Source organism: Urocampus carinirostris, chromosome 4 (assembly GCF_059441175.1).
Source record: "Urocampus carinirostris isolate Australia breed hairy pipefish chromosome 4, RoL_Ucar_1.0, whole genome shotgun sequence".
Lineage (NCBI taxonomy): Eukaryota > Metazoa > Chordata > Actinopteri > Syngnathiformes > Syngnathidae > Urocampus > Urocampus carinirostris.
Window position 1 is genome coordinate 6189376 of NC_142352.1, and position 21266 is coordinate 6210641.

The 21266-nt window shown below is 39.2% G+C and overlaps 1 protein-coding gene and 1 pseudogene across 1 annotated transcript in view; one reads left to right on the plus strand and one right to left on the minus strand.

Moving 5' to 3' along the window:
• Positions 1 to 21266, plus strand: part of myo5aa (myosin VAa) — a 113285-nt gene that overhangs the window by 53445 nt on the left and 38574 nt on the right. The window contains exons 13-23 of the mRNA XM_088333517.1: positions 199 to 324; positions 1525 to 1608; positions 9061 to 9216; positions 9287 to 9384; positions 10431 to 10517; positions 12038 to 12146; positions 12621 to 12832; positions 12915 to 13071; positions 14821 to 15060; positions 15997 to 16245; positions 18968 to 19061. Coding sequence (XP_088189643.1) covers positions 199 to 324; positions 1525 to 1608; positions 9061 to 9216; positions 9287 to 9384; positions 10431 to 10517; positions 12038 to 12146; positions 12621 to 12832; positions 12915 to 13071; positions 14821 to 15060; positions 15997 to 16245; positions 18968 to 19061 — 1612 coding nt within the window. The remainder of the gene's footprint in view (positions 1 to 198; positions 325 to 1524; positions 1609 to 9060; positions 9217 to 9286; positions 9385 to 10430; positions 10518 to 12037; positions 12147 to 12620; positions 12833 to 12914; positions 13072 to 14820; positions 15061 to 15996; positions 16246 to 18967; positions 19062 to 21266) is intronic.
• On the minus strand, positions 4721 to 4865 carry LOC148366714 (U2 spliceosomal RNA; annotated as a pseudogene).

Here is a 21266-nt window from a genome sequence, read left to right on the forward strand (position 1 = left end):
TAACGAAACACATGTACAATATAACATGTTAAACTACATCAATAAACACGTTTGAAAAAAAAATATGGTGTAAGATTATTTTGTAAGGGAAAATATGACCGTTTGTAAGGGCATGGAGCCGTAGAGGTTGACAGGTATGCCCACGTAATATCAAGTGAGAAATGCCACAATCCTTGATTCTTTAATTTGTGTCTTCAGATGCCAAAAGGCTCAGATGATTCGTGGGCTCAGAAGTTGTACAACACGCACCTGAAGACGTGTTCCCTTTTTGAGAAGCCGCGCATGTCCAACCGCGCTTTCATCATACAACATTTTGCTGATAAGGTAGGACTGACTCTCATTTTCATCATCCTTACTGATTCCAATCTTGTTCAGCTCAAGTTGTTTACTTTTGTTAGAACAGCCAGTGGTTTTTTTTCGTTTGCAAGAATAACTCCGGGTTTAGTCAAGTCAAGTCATGTTTATTTGTATAGCCCTTAATTACAAAGAGGTTCAAAGGGCTGCACAGACCACAGATTACTGCAAACCACGGACTATTATGACACCATCCCCTGATCTAAAACCGACATGAGGGCAAGGAAAAACTCAAAAACCTCAACATGAGGAAAATGAAGAACTTTTGAAAAGGGCCCGCTCATGAGGTAATTCCAGGATGACCAGGCTGCAACGGATGTTGCAACAGTAAATAATAATCTAAGCTTAAGACTCACTTCTACGCTATAGCATATGAATAACCTATACTTTTCGTGGACAATATCTCTGTATTATTTGTGATTACAACATCCTTTGCTGTCTGGTAATCCTGGAAGGGGGATACCACATGTGCGGTCCCTTCTCAAGGTTTCTTCATTTTCCTCATGTTGAGGTTTTATGGAGTTTTTCCTTGCCCTCATGTTGGTTCCAGATCAGGGGATGGTGTAATAATAGTCTGGAAAAAATAGTCTGTGTAATAACCTGTGAAGCCTCTTTGTGATTAAGGGCTATACAAATAAAAATGACTTGACTTGACTCACACAGATATTGTCAACATAAAATATAGGTTGTTCATATGCTATAGAATAGAAGTGTGTTTTGAGCTTAGATTTAAACATTTCCACTGAGGTTGCAGATCGAATCTCAGGGGGAAGAGCATTCCACAGCACCGGGCCCGAATGCGGATCTCTTCGTGGCTCTTGAGATCACTAGTAGACCAGCATTTTCAGAGCAATGGCTCCAGGCCGGAACATAGGGCGAAATTAAATCTGAAAGATATTAGGGAGCACGTCCATGCATGATTTTGTATACTACAAACAGAACCTTAAAATCACATCTTAAGCTAACAGGGTGCCAATGCAGGTTAGTTAAAATTGGGGTAATGTGATTGATGCTTTGAATTGAATGTTGAATACAACACAGGAATATGATGTGCATTTTAGCCACCATGCTACAAAATTACATAGAAACAGGTCTGGGACTAACACACCATGATGTATTGTTTCGTAAACATAGTCTTCACACAAATTGCCCTATTTTGTACATTTGCAGGTTGAATATCAATGTGAAGGTTTCCTGGAAAAAAACAAGGACACGGTGAATGAAGAACAAATCAAGGTCCTCAAGGCTAGTAAGGTGAGTTGTATTTACAAGTTGATCTCTATAAGACCTGGCACGTCAGCAAACTCTAGAGGCCATTTTAAAAACTGCAGCAGTAGGTTCATCAAGTCATGTTTAATTGTATAGCCCTTAATCACAAAAAGTCTTTAAAGGTTCTACCGACTGCACGCTATTACCCCAGCCCCTGATCCAAAACCTACATGAGGGCAAGGGAAAATCCAAAAACTTTAACATAAGGAAAATGAAGAAACCTTAAGAAGGGACCAGACCTTTTTAATATCCGTGCACAACTAAATCTATGAATTAATGCAATTACACTTGAATATTTTTTTTCATGGAGGGAAAAGGGAAGCATATATTTCTTTAAGTGGATGATATGTGGACTACATATTCATTTATTCCTGTTATTTGTTTGAGAAACCTCAAGAGGAATTTAACATTAGAGGATTGTGTAAAAGATCACTTTCGATCAACCTCACTGGACTAAAAGTATCTAAATCCTGACACACCGAAAAACACTGAGTGTTGATCCTACAGCGATTCTAAGCTTCGGTCAGTGTCCTCAGACGTCAACGGAAGAGGCCAAATGAGTGGCAATATGTTGCACAGCCAGAGACTGACATGCAAACACGTGCACGGCGTCTGCATCAGTGAGACTTAAACAATCGGGATTAAGCCTTAATGAGGATTTCATGTGATTAGCTTTTATTAGGAGTTGAGGTTCTTTGCCAAGCTTATCCCAGAAATCTTACTGTGTGTGCTTTAGTGTGTGCATGTTATTAGGATTTATATGACATTCACACCCAAGTCATTATTTTTGTAGAACCGGAAAATCTACTTTGAAAAAAATAACACGAGTTTGTTTGTTGGAAAATTATTCCAATGACTGTTTTGTACTTGTTAAACATTTCATAGAAAACGTACTCTTATTACTAGAGTACTGAAAAAAGGGACCTGTAATAAATGAAGGGCAACTCAAATGCACTAAGTACTAAAAGTGCGCCTTATTTACAAGAAAATATGGCGGATGGAACTGGAAATTCATAGTTACAATTAAATGATACTGAAAGTAAATGTAAATGTAAACAGTCTGCATTTATATAGCGCTTTTCAGGTCAACGAAGACCTCCCAAAGCGCTTTACAATGTGCTTCACACTTTTTTCCCTTTTTACACACTAACTAACCGATAGCAGCGTCAGCCATGCAAGGCAAGTAACTACCTGCTTCTTGGGGGCATTAGGGATTCAATGTCTTGCCCAAGGACACTTCGACATAAGACACGGAGGAGTTGGGAATCGAACCTGCGACCTCTTGATCCCAAGACAAGCTCTTTACTTCCTGAGCTAATGCCGCCCCGTGTTCAATGCACAATGCACCTGAAGTGTTCTACATTTGAAAAACGTATAGAGTAGTGCCGCTTAGTGGTTAGCGCACCCGCAGCAAAGTTCTGAGGTCATGAGTTTAAATACAGCTACGAGCCTTCCTTGCAGAGTTTGCATGTTCTCCCCGTGCTTGCGTGGCTTTCCTCCGGGCACATTCCAAAACCGTGCGTGTCAGGTTAATTGGCAGGTTCAAATTGTCCCTTGGTGTGAATGAGCGAGTGAGTTGTCTGTCTCTGTGTGCCCTGCGATTGGCTGGCAACCAGTTCAGGGTGTCCCCTGCACACTGCCCGAAGACAGCTGAGATGGGCTCCAGCACTCCCGCGACCCTACTGAGGATAAGCGGTGCAGATAATGGATGGATGGATAGAGTAGTGCCCTCATGTGGTTAACATGTAAATTATTTGTTGCTAAAATTCATTTTAGAGGTGAAACCAGATAATAATGACTAATGTTCTATGGAAAAAATATTTTAGTTTAAATGCCTTTATTTATTATGCAACCCTCGCTTTTACTTTAGTTTTAATTCCATGCGCCTTATAGTCCAGTGCGGCTTTTTGTGTAAATTATATCACAAAAGACTATTTTGGATGTACCTTAAAATACAATGCACCTGATAGTGTGGACAATACAAAACATTGATATTTCCTCAAATATCAGCTCCCCCTGTTACCAGAATAGAAATTATATATATATATATATATATATATATATACACACATACAGTGGCTGGCCCCTTTGAACATTGTGACCTTTTGCCTCATTTTAGACTTCCAACATCAAGATATAAAACTGTCATTTCTTGTGGAGCATCAACAATAGGTGGGACACAATCATGAAGTGGAACACACTTTATTGGATATTTTAATCTTTTTTTAACAAATAAAAAACGAAAAAGTAGGTGTGCAAATTATTCAGCCCCTTTACTTTCACTGCAGCAAACTCTGTCCAAAAGTTCAGTGAGGATCTCTGAATGATTCAATGTTGATCTAAATGACTAACAATGTAAAATGGAATCAAGATTAAGGGCTATACGAATAATTGTGACTCGACTATATATAATAATATATATTATTCCTTTACAAAAGCAGTTTTTTTTTCATTCACCTGCACAACATGACATTCAAGGAAATACAAAATTCAAAAATCCTGACGGATCTTGAATTTATCACTGGAAATTCAGTCATCATCACTTCCATTTTACCTATTTTGATTTGCCATTTTGTTTCAATCTCAAACATGCGCGACGCCACTCACGATGACGTTTCATCTGAATGTGTTCTGCTGTCATTGTGTCTCCATGTTTTTTCCACGTGTATCGTTCGTGTCATCATCACGAAACCCTCCTCCCTCCCCCAACCGTCTGCAGAAGGTAAACGGAAACGTTTCACGCAACGCCGATCTGCCTCTGGCGCTTTCCTTATCTTCTCTTTCAGCCGCCGACTCGTTCGCTCTAACAGCACTGGGTCATTGGATTTGGTTTTTCCGCCGTTGTTTGATGCATGGGTAGCACTAGAGGCACTGACCATTTGAAAATAAAGCATGCTTTGATATAAAAGACGCAGGCCGGGAAGGAGTGAGGGGGGTTTTGGGGTTTTTAAGGGTTATTGATCTATCTTCGTTATTCATTATCCATTATCCGTTATCGGTCAGTTCATAATACGCTACAAAGCCTAGGAGCCGGGACACTTACTCTCAGCCAAAAGGCCAAGCTAAGGTCCTAGTCCTAAAGCCATGCTGCGATCATTGCGAATGCACCGTTCCCGGAGGTACTGCAATACCGGGCCGATGCGTGGAGTGGACAGAGCAAGCTCATATTCCATCTCCGAAATGCAAAAATCAAAGATGGTGTAACTAAATAGATAGTACACAATACTAGAACCACAATCGATGTTGGGAGAGGGTTTTGACAATGTGAACAAGAACACGGCACAGAGAACTACATCTCAGTTAATAATATGCATGCTGTACTAAAAGCATATGCAGGTGCATCTCAATTTTTTTATCGTGGAAAATATAATTGATTTCAGAGGGAAATGTCCTCTTTCTAAATAATTTACATCCCATCTTAAAAGTGTTATTTTGTACCACATTTAATTATAAATGAAAATAATCATAAAGCTTACCCACAATCCAACACAAAGGCTTCTTACACATGTTTTCAAGTTGTTTCAAAAAATTATTTGGCTAACACATTGCTTTGGAGACATGGTGAATATACTGAATAGTGAAACCACAAAAATCCTTTTGAAAATGTCAATCCCACATAAGAAACAAAAATACATTTATTCTAAATGGTAAATGGTCTGCTTTTATACAGCGCTTTTCAAGTCAATGAAGACCTCCCAAAGCGTTTTACAATGTGCTTCACACTTACCCATTCAAACACACACTCACACACCAGTAGGGAGTCAGCCATGCAAGGCACCTACCTGCTTATTGTGGGCATTAGGGATTCAGTGTCTTGCCCAAGGACACTTCAACATATAACACGGAGGAGCCGGGAATCAGACCAGCGACCTCTTGATCCCAAGACAAGCACTACCTCCTGAGCTAATGCCGCCCTATATACAAAAGAAGAAAAAAGGAGAAGAAAAAAGATGGAAATTAAGATAAAAAGCAACAAAAAAAGAGTAAAAGCTAGGGGGAAAAGAAAATAAGAGAAAGATAAAAGGAACTAAGGTAAAAAGAGAGAGAAAAAAAAGTAACAATCAACAAGTGAAAAGCTCGGAAGGAGCAAAGGAAGAATGAAAAAAAGAAAAAGCTAGAGAAAAACCCCAAAATAAAAAAATACATGAAAAAAAGACAGTAGTAAGAAGAAAAAGGAAAAAAGTGGAAAAAAGAGAAAAAAAGGAGTAAAAAGCTAAGAAATAATGAAATAAATAGAAATATAAGTGAAAAAGAAGTAAAAAGTGAATGAAATAAAATAAAAAAAGACGTGACAAAGTGAAGCCGACCAGAGAGCAGTGTCGTTTTCATTTTTAAGCAAAGTTGTTTAGAAAACAGGGCAACAATTTCCAGCATTCCCAAGCACTTCACCCTAAATCTAAGCACATTTACACGAATTTCAAGCGTAGGAACCCTTTATTTAGCAGACAAATTCTAAAATTCTTATGTATCATCGCTCTGAAGTTAATTTATTTTGATAGTATCTCATTTCTAATAAATTGGCCGATAACTACTATAGATTTTACGTTATAACAGTCTTTGAATGAATTCATTTTTTGGGATTTTATTTTTTTTAGATGCACCTGTACATTATTATGGACATTAAACTAATCATGTCATAATATAATAACGTTAACCTTTTGTTTGTGGTCTAATCACTGACTGAATGTTTTTTTTTCTTCTCTTTTTTTTAACAAAAACTAATCGAAAGTCGATGCTCCACGTACTAAAAGTATGTTCCACAAAAACATTACTTGAACATGATGGTTTTAACCAGACATGGGACCAAGTCACACATGTGCAAGTCTCAAGTAAGTCTCAAGTCTTCACCTTCAAGTCCCAAGTAAGTCCCAAGTATTTTTTTCTTGGGCAAGTCAAGTCACAAGTCAAGTCCCGAGTCTTAGATTGCCAAGTCCAAGTCAAGTCACAAGTCATAAAAACAGCGACTCGAGTCGACTCGAGTCCAAGTCACTAAGTCTCAAGTCCCCATGTCTGGTTTTAACCCTTTTAAAGTAAGTATAATTGATGAAATTTATAGTTTTCCAGGTCTGTAGTTGCCATATTTACCACCACAGGAATGTTTCAAAGATCAGCATGACTATTAAGAAAGAAAAGGGAAAACTTTTTTAGAACTTCCAAGTCCTATCATTACCGTGGCACCAAAATTTACAAAGTAGATTCTTCTTCTAAACAGAAAAAAACTATTGTTGAATAAAGACATGAAAAGGTGTCCTATAGAAATCTAGAACTATTCTTGAAGGGTCCAGGACCACATCCACTACACAGCATCATCTCCAAACAGAAGAGCAGCTTGAGCGACATGCTGCTGTCGCAGTCTTGTTCCACGGACAGACTGAGGAGATCATTTCTCTCTCATGCCATGAGGCTCTTTAACTCCACCCGGGGGAGTACTAGCCCACATAAAACCCCACCCCAACATTTGCATATTACCCTATTTTTATGACAGTTTGCATTTTCCGTAACACTATTTAAATGCTCTTTATCAACACGTTATATTGGGTATTTTTGTATTCTATATCTTTTATTTTATCATTTTATTTTTTAACTCAAGGATACTGCTGGAAGTGTGAATTTCCTTACGCGGATCTAAGAACCGTATTTTAAAATGATCTTTTCCATGTGTATTTGCCTTCTTCGCATTCATTTTGTCAAAAAAAACATTGTATTAAATTTTAAAATGGGGCATGTTGGCATTATTCCCATTTTCAAATGTGCATCAGACCCCACTACACCTGTGCCTGTCATTTTAACAATGGAAATTACGTGAAAACCCATGTTTGGAGCAGAGTACATTAATATGTCACCATTCTGAAATCCATCGAGACTCGGGCTGCAACAACAAAGTGATAAAACGGATTAGTATTGTTTTCTAAAAGCGTTCAGAACTACTTTCATCATTTATTTGTTGTGTAGCGTGAATTATGAGCCAATAAGCGTGTTAAATCAATGCAAATACGAGTGTATTGAATTGCCTTGTGACGTTGAGGGTTGTAGTACCGTTTTGGTCCAGCAGAAGGAGCCTCGAGACAGTTTTTTTTATAAGGAAGTGGCTTACTTTTTTAAAATTATTTTTTATTGAACATTGCATCATTACAAACAAAATTGGCTAGAAGCGGTCAAATACTACAAAGTAAACAATTTTCAAGGTTACAGTTCTGCCGAAATACAGAGAAAACAGTCTGAAAAAATAAATAAAAAGATAAATAAAGTAAAAAGAAAAATAATAACTGACATTATTACCCAAACACAAGGGTCAGATTCCTACGCATATTATATATCAGTTGCCAATTGTTTAACATATTTCAAGATTTAACTGGAAAAAAAACAAATTTGTTCCCAATATTTAAATTTGTATAAAATAAAATTTATATAAATTTATATAAAAAGAGTACCATCCATATTTGCAAGTATTCTTCTTCATAACATTATTATTATAACTTAGGCCAGTTTTCTAAGCATTACATTGTAATTATTTCTTTCTTTTGCCTATTTTTCTGGAGAGTCTTGTCTTTCTCCCTTCATAGTTTTTACTATATTACCCTTGAGTGCCAAGTCTAATCACGATGTATAAAATGCTTCACAACATTAATATCAATGACAATATAGATTATTCTATTCTATTTTCTATTCTATTCTATTCTATAGCATAATTGTGTATGTATTTTTGTTCTCACTTGGATTTTTGTATTGTTTTTTTTATGATATATTTCGTAGTTGCGTGCATTATTTTTCTATCCATCCAAAACTTAAATATTTGAATAAAGATGAGGAAATTAAAAATATTTTTATCAAAAAAACAATTTCATCGATTAACAGACAAAATTATCAACAGATTCCTCGATTATTAAACTAATCGTTGCAGCCGGAGTCATGACTCTAAGGCAGGGGTGTCAAACTCATTTTAACTCGGGGGCCACACTATAGAACAAAGAGAGACAGACAGAGAGAGAGCGAGAGAGAGACCGAGAGAGAGATCGAGAGAGGGAGGGAGATAGAGATACCGAGACAGAAAGAGACCGATAGACAGAGACAGAGAGAGAGAGAGAGAGAGAGAGAGAGACCATAAGAGAGAAACCGAGAGAGAGAGGGAGATTGAGAGAGAGAGACTGAAGGAGAAAGATCGACGGAAAGAGAGAGACTGACAGAGAGAGACTGAAGGAGAAAGATCGAGGGAGAGAGAGAAATCGAGAGAGAGAGAGATCGAGAGAGAGAAAGAGACCGAGAGACCTAGAGAGAGAGACCTAGAGAGAAAGACCTAGAGAGAGAGACCTAGAGAGAGAGACTGAGACCTAGAGAGACAGAGAGAGTCTGAGACAAAGAGAGAGAGAGACTGAGAGAGAGAGAGAGAGACTCCTCATCGTTCTTTTAACTTGAGTGTCTTTTCCCTGCTGTTCCCAGTTCAACCTGCTAGTGGAGCTGTTTCAAGATGAGGGCAAAGCCACCAGCCCCACGGGTCAGCCCCCCGGAACGGGAGGCAGGACCCGTCTCAGCATCAAACCTGACAAGAATCGCGACACCAGCAGCAAGGAGCACAAAAAAACAGTCGGCTGCCAGGTAGGACATTCGGGGTGCCTTCACCCGCACGGCGGACATGTTTCCCAGGAATATCAAATCTTCGTTGCAGTTCCGTAACTCCCTTCAAATGCTCATGGAAACCTTGAACGCCACCACTCCGCACTACGTCCGCTGCATCAAACCCAATGACTTCAAGCAGGCCTTCTCGTGAGTACCTACTCTTACAGTGGCTTGCGAAACTATTTGGGCCCCCTTGAAATTTGTGACCTTTGGCCACATTTCAGACTTTTACTGCTTTTACGCCAAACATAATGTCTCGCATTGTTGCCAAAAAGTTCGATTTTGGTCTCATCAGACCAGAGCACCTTCTTCCACGTTTGGTGTGTCTCCCAGGTGGCTTGTGGCAAACTTTAAACGACACTTTTTATGGATATTTTTAAGAAATGGCTTCCTTCTTGCCACTCTTCCATAAAGGCCAGATTTGTGCGGTATACGACTGATTGTTGTCCTATGGACAGATTCTCCCACCTCAGCTGTAGACCTCTGCAGTTCATCCAAAGTGATCATGGGCCTCTTGGCTGCATCTCTGATCAGTTTTCTCCTTGTATGAGCTGAAAGTTTAGGGGGACAGCCCGTTCTTGGTAGATTCGTTGTGGTCTGATACTCCTTCCATTTCACTATTATTGCTTGCACAATGCTCCTTGGGATGTTTAAAGCTTGGGAAATATTTTGTTTCCAAATCCAGCTTTAAACTTCTCCACAACAGTATCTCGGACCTGCCTGGTGTGTTCCTCGTTCTTCCTGATGCTCTCTGGGCTTTAAACGGACCTCTGAGACTATCACAGTGCCAGTGCGTTTATATAGAGACTTGATTATACACAGGTGGATTCCATTTATCATCGTTCGTCATTTAGATCAACATTGAGTCATTCAGAGATCCTCACTGAACTTCTGGACAGAGTTTGCTGCACTAAAAGTAAAGGGTCTGAATCATTTTGCACACCCTTTTTATTGTTTTTTATTTGTTAAATTGTTTTTAAATATCCAATAAAGTGTGTTCCGCTTCAGGATTGTGTCCCACTTATTGAAAATGCTTCACAAGAAATTACAGTTTTATATCTTAATGTTTGAAGTCTGAAATGTGGCAAAAGGTCACAAGTTCAAGGGGGCCAAGTAGTTTCGCAAGCCATTGTACATCAGTGGATCCTAACAAAACAGACCTTTATATTTTTCCAATCTGTGATGATCCACAGATTTGATCCCAAACGTGCAGTGCAGCAGCTGAGAGCTTGTGGTGTCCTGGAGACCATCCGGATCTCTGCTGCTGGTTTCCCATCCAGGTAGCGATAAGACCTCAGTAAACTGTTTCACGAATGTATGTAATGGTGCTTTAGAGTGCAACCGCAAAAATTTAAAATGATGTACTCTAAGACTGTGTGTTCCGTGATATCTCCATCTCCATTTTTTAAATCTTATTTGTGACCAAAAAATATAGTTGCATTAGTGAAAGGTGTACAGTGCAAACATCTGTATTCTGGTGGTTCATACCTTTAAAGATACCTCGATGACATTACTACTGACCAGAGAGCATGCAATCTATTGTAAACCGTGCAAGTGAGATGTCACAGCTCCAACTCACCTTCTTAAAGGAACAGTGCAGTGAAACTCATGTCAAAAAGTTAGCGGACTCCAGGGCAGACAACTCTGGAAAGTTGCCTGCCCAGCCATAAAGTTGCCTGCCCCATTTTTACCACTTGAAACGCAATAAGACGACTAATTGCAAAAAAAACCCGTTGTTGCAAAGTATTAAGGATTGATAATCAGAATATATAACAGAACAACACTTCAAAATTAAGTTTATTATAAATCTACTTATAACATTCATTGCATGTATATGACATCGCTGTTTTCCATCTGCCATCTGTATGTACCTGTATTTACTCATCTTCATTCATGCAATGTTTGCGTTGCGTCGTCTGCTACAAGCCACGTGAACTCCTCTTTCCACGATGCTTTTAATGTACGTTTACGTTTCGTAGCGTCATACATTTTGTTAGCTTCTTTTGAATATTTCTTCTGGGGCTGAGGTTTTGGCTTGATTCCTAAACACTTATCCGTTTTTCTTGTGTTCTCTGTGCGTCTACTTGGTAAAATGATATGCAAATGCACGACCTTATTACGCTCTGGAAAGTCCGGAAGCACGAAGTTATTCGGTGCAGGCTTCTGATCGGCTGCCAAGTATACAAATTGCCAAACGAACCGAAATTTCAAACCGAACGAAGATTTAGAAATCGGAATAAAGCAAACGTTTGATTTGGGAAAAGTTGTCGGCCACCCGGGCGGAGACCGTGTGTAAGTTGTACGCCCGACGTAAAAGATGCACGCCCCGGGCGTCTGGGCAGACGTTATTTCAGACACTGGACAGGGTGTAGTATTTAGTGACTTTTACTAGTACCAAAACCAACCACATTGATTCGAATACCAGGCAAAAAGATATGAACTATCATCCAAATGTTAACTTCTCTATAAAAAAAGGGTCAAGAAATTTGTGTTTCTTTGACACAGAAGAATTCCCATTTAAGTCGCCGTCATATTTGTTCCTTGCTGTGGCAATGGTTTTCGTTTGAATTAGACAGCAGTGCCAATCTAGTGGTCAAATATTACACACTGAGACTTTAACTGTTACTTTGAGCTTCAATTATACAGAAGGTAACAGTTTGATTTGCTCCCACTTAGATATCATGTAAAGTGGTATCTTTCTTGGAAATTTCTACTTTAAAAACTAAACTGGAGTTAAGAATTGCATTTTTCAATAATTTCCCAGAGCAGTGTGCCTCAAGATTTTCCCTATGAAATTCAGGTGGACGTACCAGGAGTTCTTCAGCCGTTACAGGGTGCTGATGAAGCAGAAGGATGTTCTCCCTGACAAGAAGTTGACGTGCAAGAACGTTTTGGAGAAGCTCGTGCAGGTTTGGATACTAAATTACTGGCTGGGAATTAAATGTAATGACCTTTTTTGGGGTCAATTTCCGATCAAGAACACTTAAATGTGTGTTTGAAATTGATTAAAAATCGAAATTTTCCTGATTAACTGATAAAATCAAGATCTTATTTTTGGGCCATATTGCTCACTCGTCTGTTATACCCAGGGTTCGTGCGGGTGCTTGAAATCCTTAAAAAACTCGCATCAGTCTAACCCTGATCTCAAAATCGCTGGTCTTGATAAATGCAGATAAATGCAAAAGATTCATAATCACATACGTGAATCACAGATATATTTGTGGATCTGCAAAATACACGGATTCACACAGACTTTCTTTCTTTAACGGTGCTGGAGGAATTGAAAAATTCGCTTTGAATGTCCTTAAAAAGTGCTTGAATTTGGCCATGAAAAAAATGTACGAACCCAGTTTGGAAATCTAACTGCTTCTTTCCACCCCCAGGATCAGGATAAATACCAGTTTGGTAAGACCAAGATCTTCTTCAGGGCGGGCCAGGTGGCCTACCTGGAAAAGTTGAGAGCCGACAAGCTGCGGGCCGCCTGCATCCGCATCCAGAAAACTATCCGCTGTTGGCTGGCGCGCAAGAAGTACATGCGCATGCGCGATGCTGCCATCACCATCCAGAGGTTCACCAGAGGTTACCAAGCACGCTGGTGGGTGACCTGCACCTCATATTTTACAGCTTCCAGATTTTGCAATACTGAAGTCCTCTCAAATTTGCATTTTGGTCTCCAGCTTGGCGAAGTTCATGCGCCGCACACAAGCAGCTACCGTCATTCAGAAGAACCAGAGGATGTATGTGGCCAGGAAACGCTACAGGCAGAAGCAGAAGGCAGCTCTGGCCATACAGACCATCCTCAAAGCTTACATGGCCCGCCAGAAGTACCGAGCGGTAATGCATACGCAGACAACCCATTATCCTTTATGATTATCCAGAATTTGACTTTGACACCTATTTATCCTTTTTTCTAATTTATTTTATGAATTAATTTTGCATTTTGGGTCAGTTAACTTTTTACAAACCTAAATGGTAAATGGTCTGCACTTATATAGCTCCCAAAGCGCTTTACAATGTGCTTCACACACCCATTCACACACACATTCACACACCAATAGCGCCTTCTTTGATGCTGAAGGATTTTATACATTTGACTATAAAGGATTTTATACGATTGAATACAAGTTACATTTATTGAGTTTAATGCAAGATATGCACTGACAGGTCACACTGTTCCGAATGCAGAATATTTTGTGTAGTTGAAATGAAATTATCTGCATTTATATAGCGCTTTTCAAGTCAATGAAGACCCCCCCAAAGCACTTTACAATGTGCTTCACTGTTACCCATTCACACACACACTCACACACCAATAGGGAGTCAACCATGCAAGGCGCCTACCTGCTTATTGGGGGAATTAGGGATTCAGTGTCTTGCCCAAGGACACTTTAACATATATCACAGAAGAGCCGGGAATCAAACCTGCGACCTCTTACTCCCAAGCAGTCTACTAGTACCGACCAACTACCTACTTTAGGTTACACTGCAATTAGTTAAAAAATTATGTTGATATTTCCACATACATTTTTTTCCCTTGTGTTGTTGGCAGATAATTGTGCTAATCTTAGGTTATTTGTTCAGATTGTGATTAAAAAAAGTTTAAAAAAAATTACTTTACTTTTTCATTGTAGTAGGAAAATAGATTCAGTGTTTCCCAGAGAATTTTTGAGACCCTGGTGGGTGGACAGTCAAGGGGAAGATTTTTTTCTTCATTTCAGATTCAGACGCATCAAACTGGTGCATTTTTAGAGCAAAATTACGAAGCTAGCTTTATGATAATGTGTGACCCTAAATTCTAATGTTTTATTCTATTCTATTCTAAGTATTGTAAGTGACACATTTATTGCCATTGTCACATGTGAAACAACATGAACATTTGTCTCTGGTACTGTGACTAAAAAAGAGTGATAATGAGATAAAATCGGCTGCCTTTTCGTATGTCATTTAGAGAATTTGGTGCTCTCACCGCTGCTATCTGGCTTCAATTACTGTTATGCAACAGCAAATGTGACAAAAAGTAAGACACGATTTGTTACTGATTTCTAATAAGAAATGAGGGGTGAGCGTTATATGTGAGTAAGCGTTGCGAACCGTTTATTACGGTATATCTAAAGATATTGTTTTATTTTGTAATAATTTAAGTTTTGAAGATTTTGGTGGCGCAGTGGTTAGCGCGTGTGTGGCACAGTTCTGAGGTCATGAGATCGAACCTCCTGTGTGGAGTTTGCATGTTCTCCCCGTGCTTGTGTGGGTTTCCCCCAGGCACTACGGGGTCCTCCCACATTCTAAAAACATGCTTCTTAGGTTAATTGGCCGGTCCAAATTGTCCCTAGGTGTGAATGAGCGAGTGAATTGTCTGTCCCTGTGTGCCCTACGTCTGGCTGGCAACCAGTTGAGGGTGTCCCCTCCCCACTGGCTGAAGATAGCTGGGATGGGCTCCAGCACCCCCGTGACCCTACTGAGGATAAGCGGTCCAGATAATGGATGGATGGATGGATGGATGTTTATCTGTAGCCACAGCACTTCCTCCAATCTTCAGTCCATTCGGTGTTGTTTATTTTTCTCTCTCGCTTGCTTCTTTAGCTTCTACGCGAACACAAGGCGGTGATCATCCAGAAGCACGCCCGCGGCTTGCTGGCCCGACGCTGGTACAAGCGCTGCCTGAGCTCCATCGTCTACCTGCAGTGCTGCATCCGCAGGATGAGGGCCAGGCGCGAGCTGAAGAAGCTGAAGATCGAAGCCCGCTCGGTGGAACACTTCAAGAAGCTCAACAAGGGAATGGAGAACAAGATCATGCAGCTACAGAGGAGGATCGACGAGCAGGTGGGAGACTACGCCGCAGCGCAATTTTGTTTTGTTTGCGTGTTTTGGTTTGTTTTTGGTTTTATGTTTAGGCTCAGCACAAAAAAACGACATCAGTCAAGAATTAACATGAGGAAACCAAAAACATTTTCCCTAAAAACAGCTATTCAATACAATTATACAATACATTAACATGTGCCCAAAGGTAGTAGGTTGAAGCTGAAGCTTCTAAGTGCCTACTCTGATTCAATTTTTCTTCCTTGCAGGGAAGACATATTCAAAATCAAAATGAATACGGAAGTGGATCTTCCGTAGCAGGTGATGGCGGTGTCAGGGACGGAAAATAGGTCGAAAGCCGGGACAGAGTAGCAAAAACGTGGTCGGGGTCAGAAACGGGTAGTAAGCTAAGACCGGAGAGCAGATGTAGTCGGGATCAAAAACGGGTCGTAAGCCGGGACGGGAGAGCAGACGTAGTCGGGATCAAAACAGGTCTTAGCCGGAGACAAACGGGGAGATCAGGAACGGGCAGGTGGGAAAAACGGGTGCAAAAACGGGACAGGTGGAAGTCGGGGTCAAAAAGGCTTGCCTTGTATCAACAGAGGTTTGCAGACGGACTGACAACAGGAGAGTGACAGGACAGGGAGCCAATCAGAACCCAAATGAGCGGGCGCAGATTATTCCAATTGGTAATCGTGACAACCTGCTTGGCGCTCGGGCTGCATTGCGCGACAGGGGGGACAAATTCCCCAAAAGAGCTTGGGAGAGAAGCCCTCCTCCTCACAATTTAAAAAACAGTCCTCACAAATAAAATATGGAAATTCAGGTTTGCTTCAGGCTCTGTCAATCAAATCAAGTTAATTCGTCGGGTTCGGGCTAGTTCTGGCTGGATTTTTTAAGCCTGATGTTACCTCTAATTGTTCTCATTTATGGACTTCTATCTTCTTCTTCCCTTACCAGACCAGAGAGAACAAGTCAGTCAGCGAGAAGCTAACAGGCTTGGAGAACACCTACACCACAGAAAGCGAGCGGCTCCGTGGGGAACTGGGTCGCCTTCGGGGAGTGGAGGAGGATGCCAGGTGCAAAGGCAACCAGGTCAACTGTCTCCTGGAGGAGCTGGAGAAGCTGAAGAAGGAGCTGAGCACCACGCAGCAGGAGAAGAAAACCATCGAGGACTGGGCGCAGTCGTACAAGGGCAAAATGGAGATCGTATGTCAAAGTTTGGTTCAATTCTTAGCCTCTTTTCAGTTTTCTTGTTTTTGAGTCTGTCATTTATTGAGGTTTTTATTGATTTACTAAATGAATATTCACCTGCTTGCTTTTTCATTGATTTAAAAAATAAAATAAGACCAGCTCTCACCTACAATTTAAAATAAGAAAATACTGCAAATATTTAAACAAAGTCTGAGCTTGCAAAAAACCCAAATTCCTTCCTCACTTCCCAAAAATTAATTATATTAATAATAATAATAGTTTATCAATAATTCATCATGAAAATATATGCTAAAATATTGTTGTCATCATAATTCTTATTTCTTTTAAAATCATACTTATTTTAATTAACAGCTCCTATTATCAATGTTATTTTTTATCATTGTCATACATTTGTATTATTTTTTTTATTAAAATTATGCACATAACAAAAAAAATACTTATAAAAAATATTATTAATTGATTGACATTTTTACCACTTATCGTCAAATACAAGGTTACAATGAGTTTAAAATCCTAACCTTTGATAAACTGTCAGGACCAGAACAGGAAACAGGACCCACTCGCGTAACGTTACTCACAGTTTTATTGGGGAAAAGAGAAAGGAGCGCACACTCGATCCGGAGATCGTTGATCGCGGGGAGTAGGTTGCTCAGCCGCGGAAGTGGGACTTCCGTGGCGAGTGATGGCGGTGTCGGGAACGGAAAAAGTCCAAATCAAACAGATCGTAGTGGGAAAAAAACCCAGAGCAAAAACATAGGACAGGCGAAAAAAGGGCTTGCTGTGTAAAAACGGAGATTCGCAGACGGACCGACAAAAGGGGGCTGACATGACGGAGTTTAAATACTGACAGGGAGCCAGTCTGTCAACAAGCTGCAGCTGGCGCCACACGGGCGGGGCCAATCGGGCACGCTGGCAACCGTGACAGAAGCTGGCACCACACGGCGGGGGCCAATTGTGCGCCATGTCAACCGTGACATAAGCATTTTACAAAACACAAGGGGAAAAGATACGTAGCTTATGTATATGTAGCTTATTTAATTACTAATTAATAATTACTGTTATAATATGAATGACCCTGTAAAGATGCATATTTTACATGTTAATAATGAATAGCTGTTCGTAAAGCAGTTTCAGAGAAATGGTATTCCACATCATTGCGCAAACAAAAGTATTATATTTTCTAAAGTTTTAATGTACCGCATTTTCCGCACTATGAAGCGCACTGGATTATAAGGCGCATCCCCCCAAAATAGTCTTTTGTGATATATTTGTTATATACAAGGCGCACTGGACTATAAGGAACATGGAATTTTAACTATAGTAATGCAAGGGTTGCGTAAATAATAAATGCATTTACTTTTAACATTTATTTTTTTAAATAAAACATCTAGTTTTACCACTAAAATTAATTTTAGGAGGGCACTCTATATGTTTGTCAAAGGCCGAACAGTTACAGTATCAATTAATTATGACTATGCGTTTCCAATTCCAAATCTGCCTGTAAATAAGGCGCACTGGATTATAAGGCGCACTTTCCCATTTCTGGCCAATTTGGGGTTTTTAGGTGCGCCCTATAGTCCAAAAAATACCGTAGTTAATTATCATTAAAGCCTAATAAACTACAACCTGTTGATGACTTGTAATCCGGGAGAGTATAATGATTTAGCAATTTGAATATTTAATGCATGCATTTAATTACCAATTCCACAATCGGTTCTAAAAAGTTATGCATTCACCAATTTGTATCAAGATAAAGATCCTTGGTTTTACTTCTTTATGTCAATATATATTTCAAGTTACTATTAATAGGTAGATTACCCCTCACCCAACCACCATCACCACTATACCCTTTACTTAACTCAACTTTAACTTCATTGTCAAATATGCTATATCCACAAAAAAATACTTCCTCCTCTACGTGTGCAGTATTGCAATAAATAAGACACAATACAAATAACAAATAGCAGAAATTTCATAAAAAAGAAAAATGTATGCATGTAAAAATACAAAAAGTTTCGAATAAAAATATGCAAAGTATAGCCGGAATCTAGATAGAGCAGTTTTGCATTCATTAAGCAGAAGCAGAGGGGTGGAAAGGGATAAGCCAGGGAGAGAGTCCTGACAGCCTGTTGTAAGAAGTTGTCCTTGAGCCTGCTGGCTCTGGCTCTGAGACTCTCCAGTCCTTCCTAGCAGCAGTATTCCTGTTAAGTTACATGACCAAAATGTACCATGATCGCACCAAAGACAAACATTTTTTCCTTCAATTTAGCCGACATGGAGAGGAAGGGGTTATTGGGCACGGAGATGCCCCCACACAGGTATTGCCCGACACAGTAACAGTCAGGTCCCCACACAATTCTCATCTTTTTGGCTCCAAACCCAATTTCTCATGAAACAGTGAGAACAAAATCAGAAGACGTCTTGTTATCCCTCTCTTGGATACACAAATATGAGAATTGTTTTCATCTCCTTATAATTATGTCTTAGTTTTTCAGTCAGTGATCTCTCCAATGAGTTGTAGCATAGTCGAGTAGAGAGCAGTCTGGATTTAGGCTACAGACCTTTTGTTATAGCAAAGAACCTAAGCTTTATTTCATTTATTGTATTGTCTCCAACGGGGACCAATCAAGCTAATCTCAGAGTATCTCACATCTTTTTAGTGAACTATAAATCAGTTGACAGGTCGTGATGTAATTTCCACATTTATTTGTGTCAGATGGTATCCGAACTGAAGGAGCAGAATGGCTTGCTGAAGAAAGAGAAAGACGACTTGAACAGGTCGATTCAGGAACAGAATCAGCAGATGACAGGTGAGTAATAGTGTCTGCAACATAGGGCTATTCGGCCACACTGAGAATTTCTTCTGTGCTGCTAGGGAGTGTTAAAAATAACCAAAACTTTTATGGATAATTTAACCCACCAACGCTTTTAATATCTAAAATTCATAATGCCACAACGAATCAATAAAATATATTAAAATTGATGATTAAAAGCGTAAACAAGGAGTTTCATCATCTATTCGTTGTCTCACGGAATGTATGCTTCTCTCAGCACATTAATTCAATGCAAACAAGAGTGCATAGAATTTTGTTGTGATGTTGAGACCTTGTAGTACCACTTTGATCCAGCAGAGGGTGACTCGATACCACATTTTGTCATGCGACGTGTTCTTGGTCTGGCGACCAAGTTGTTGTAGCACTCTTATTTGGCAGATTGCGCATCGAGACTATATTTTGATGTATGAATAAATGCATAAAAGTCTAGCAAAATTGGAGGGCTTCTCCTTTCATTGCAAGCAAAACAAATTGAATAGATAAACATTTGCAAAAGGATAAAAACGTATTAATGCACGAGGTCTTCTTGATCCCATAAGTACTTCCTTTCTCATCCGATGTTGCGCTATTTAAAAAAGTATAGCATTCATTTTCTTTTTTGTTTATTAAGTTATTTGAAACTTGGATTTTTTTGTTTCATTTTATAAAATGTTTTTTTCTATTTGTCCAAAACTTCAATATATGAATAAAGAGGAAGAAACTACACATTTTTTTCAAATAAAAATCTGATTTTGCGAAAAAAATAATTGACTAATTGTTGTAATATTAAAATAATCGTCAGTTGCACCCCGAATGATAATAATCTTAAAGTTTTAAATTCAAAGAAAAGTATAGGAAAATCTGTGTGAATTATTCTTAATTTGAATGTATTTTTCTCTAATAACAAATAATAATGGATAATATTAAACACGGATCTTTCAATTCGTTTTTTTCAACTCTCCATACAAAAAACACAGACGTTCATGCATGCATACGCACACACAGACACGCTTTATCAAATCCATGTTTTTTGAATGTCGTCATCACCAAATGTATGAAAAGAAGGTAACGGGACGATTTTACAAATCTTTCAGCAAAAACTGTAAAAAATGAGAACAACTGTTAATGTTAATAATAAATACAATTTTTGCAAGGTTTAGTTTTTGCTTTGTGGGTATATTTTACTTTATTTTTGCAACTCTACACAGCAAAAAAAGTCCAGTTAAGAGAAAATAAAGTTTAAAAAAAAGGAAACTATTTAAATCGAAGGGAAAAAAAGCAGACATAACCAGCTTTGTGTGTTTCAGGATCTCAGGGAAAATCTAGGCTTAAAACACACTTCTATTCTATAGCATATGAATAACCTATATTTTATGTTTACAATGTCTGTGTATTATTTGTTATTGCAACATCAAATTGCAGCCTGGTCATCCTGGAAGGGGGATTACCTCATGTCCAGTCCCTTCTCAAGGTTTCCTCGTGTTGAGGTTTTTGAGTTTTTCCTTGCCCTCATGTAGGTTTTAGATCAGGGCATGGTGTCATAATTGTCTGTGGTTTGCAATAATATGTGGTCTGTGCACCCCTTTGAGACTCTTTGTGATTAAGGGCTATACAAATAAACATGACTTGACCTGTAGTAGTAGTAGTAGTAGTAATACTATTGGTAGTGGTAGTAGTAGTAGTAGTGTTAGTATATATACTTAAATATAGTAATTTGGTTATAATTTCACACACCAAGTCAGGTCACATTTATTTGTATAGCCTTTAATCGCAAGATGTCTCAAAGGACTGCACAGGATTACAATTACATCATCGCCTGATCTTGAACCAACATGCGGGCAAGGAAAAACTCAAAACCTCAGCATGAGGAAAAAAAGAAATCTTGAGAAGGGGCCTCACAAGTGGTAATCCCAGTTCCAGGATGACCAGGAAATCTCACCGGAGTAGAAGCATATAAAAATCGACTGCCACCTACTGATATGGATGACTATTACAGTTCTTCGTCTGAAGATAGCAAAAATACTGAATGATAGCCTGATGTTTTGGAAAGATAAGGTCTCACGGCAGGCTAGTGGGCCCCGGCACACTGGTTGAAAAACACTGATCTGGAGAATACTGTAGTCCAATACAAACCTGGTAAATAATGTAATAATAATAATAAATGTCACTACTTAATTCAAACCGTTTTTTTTTCCTGACCAA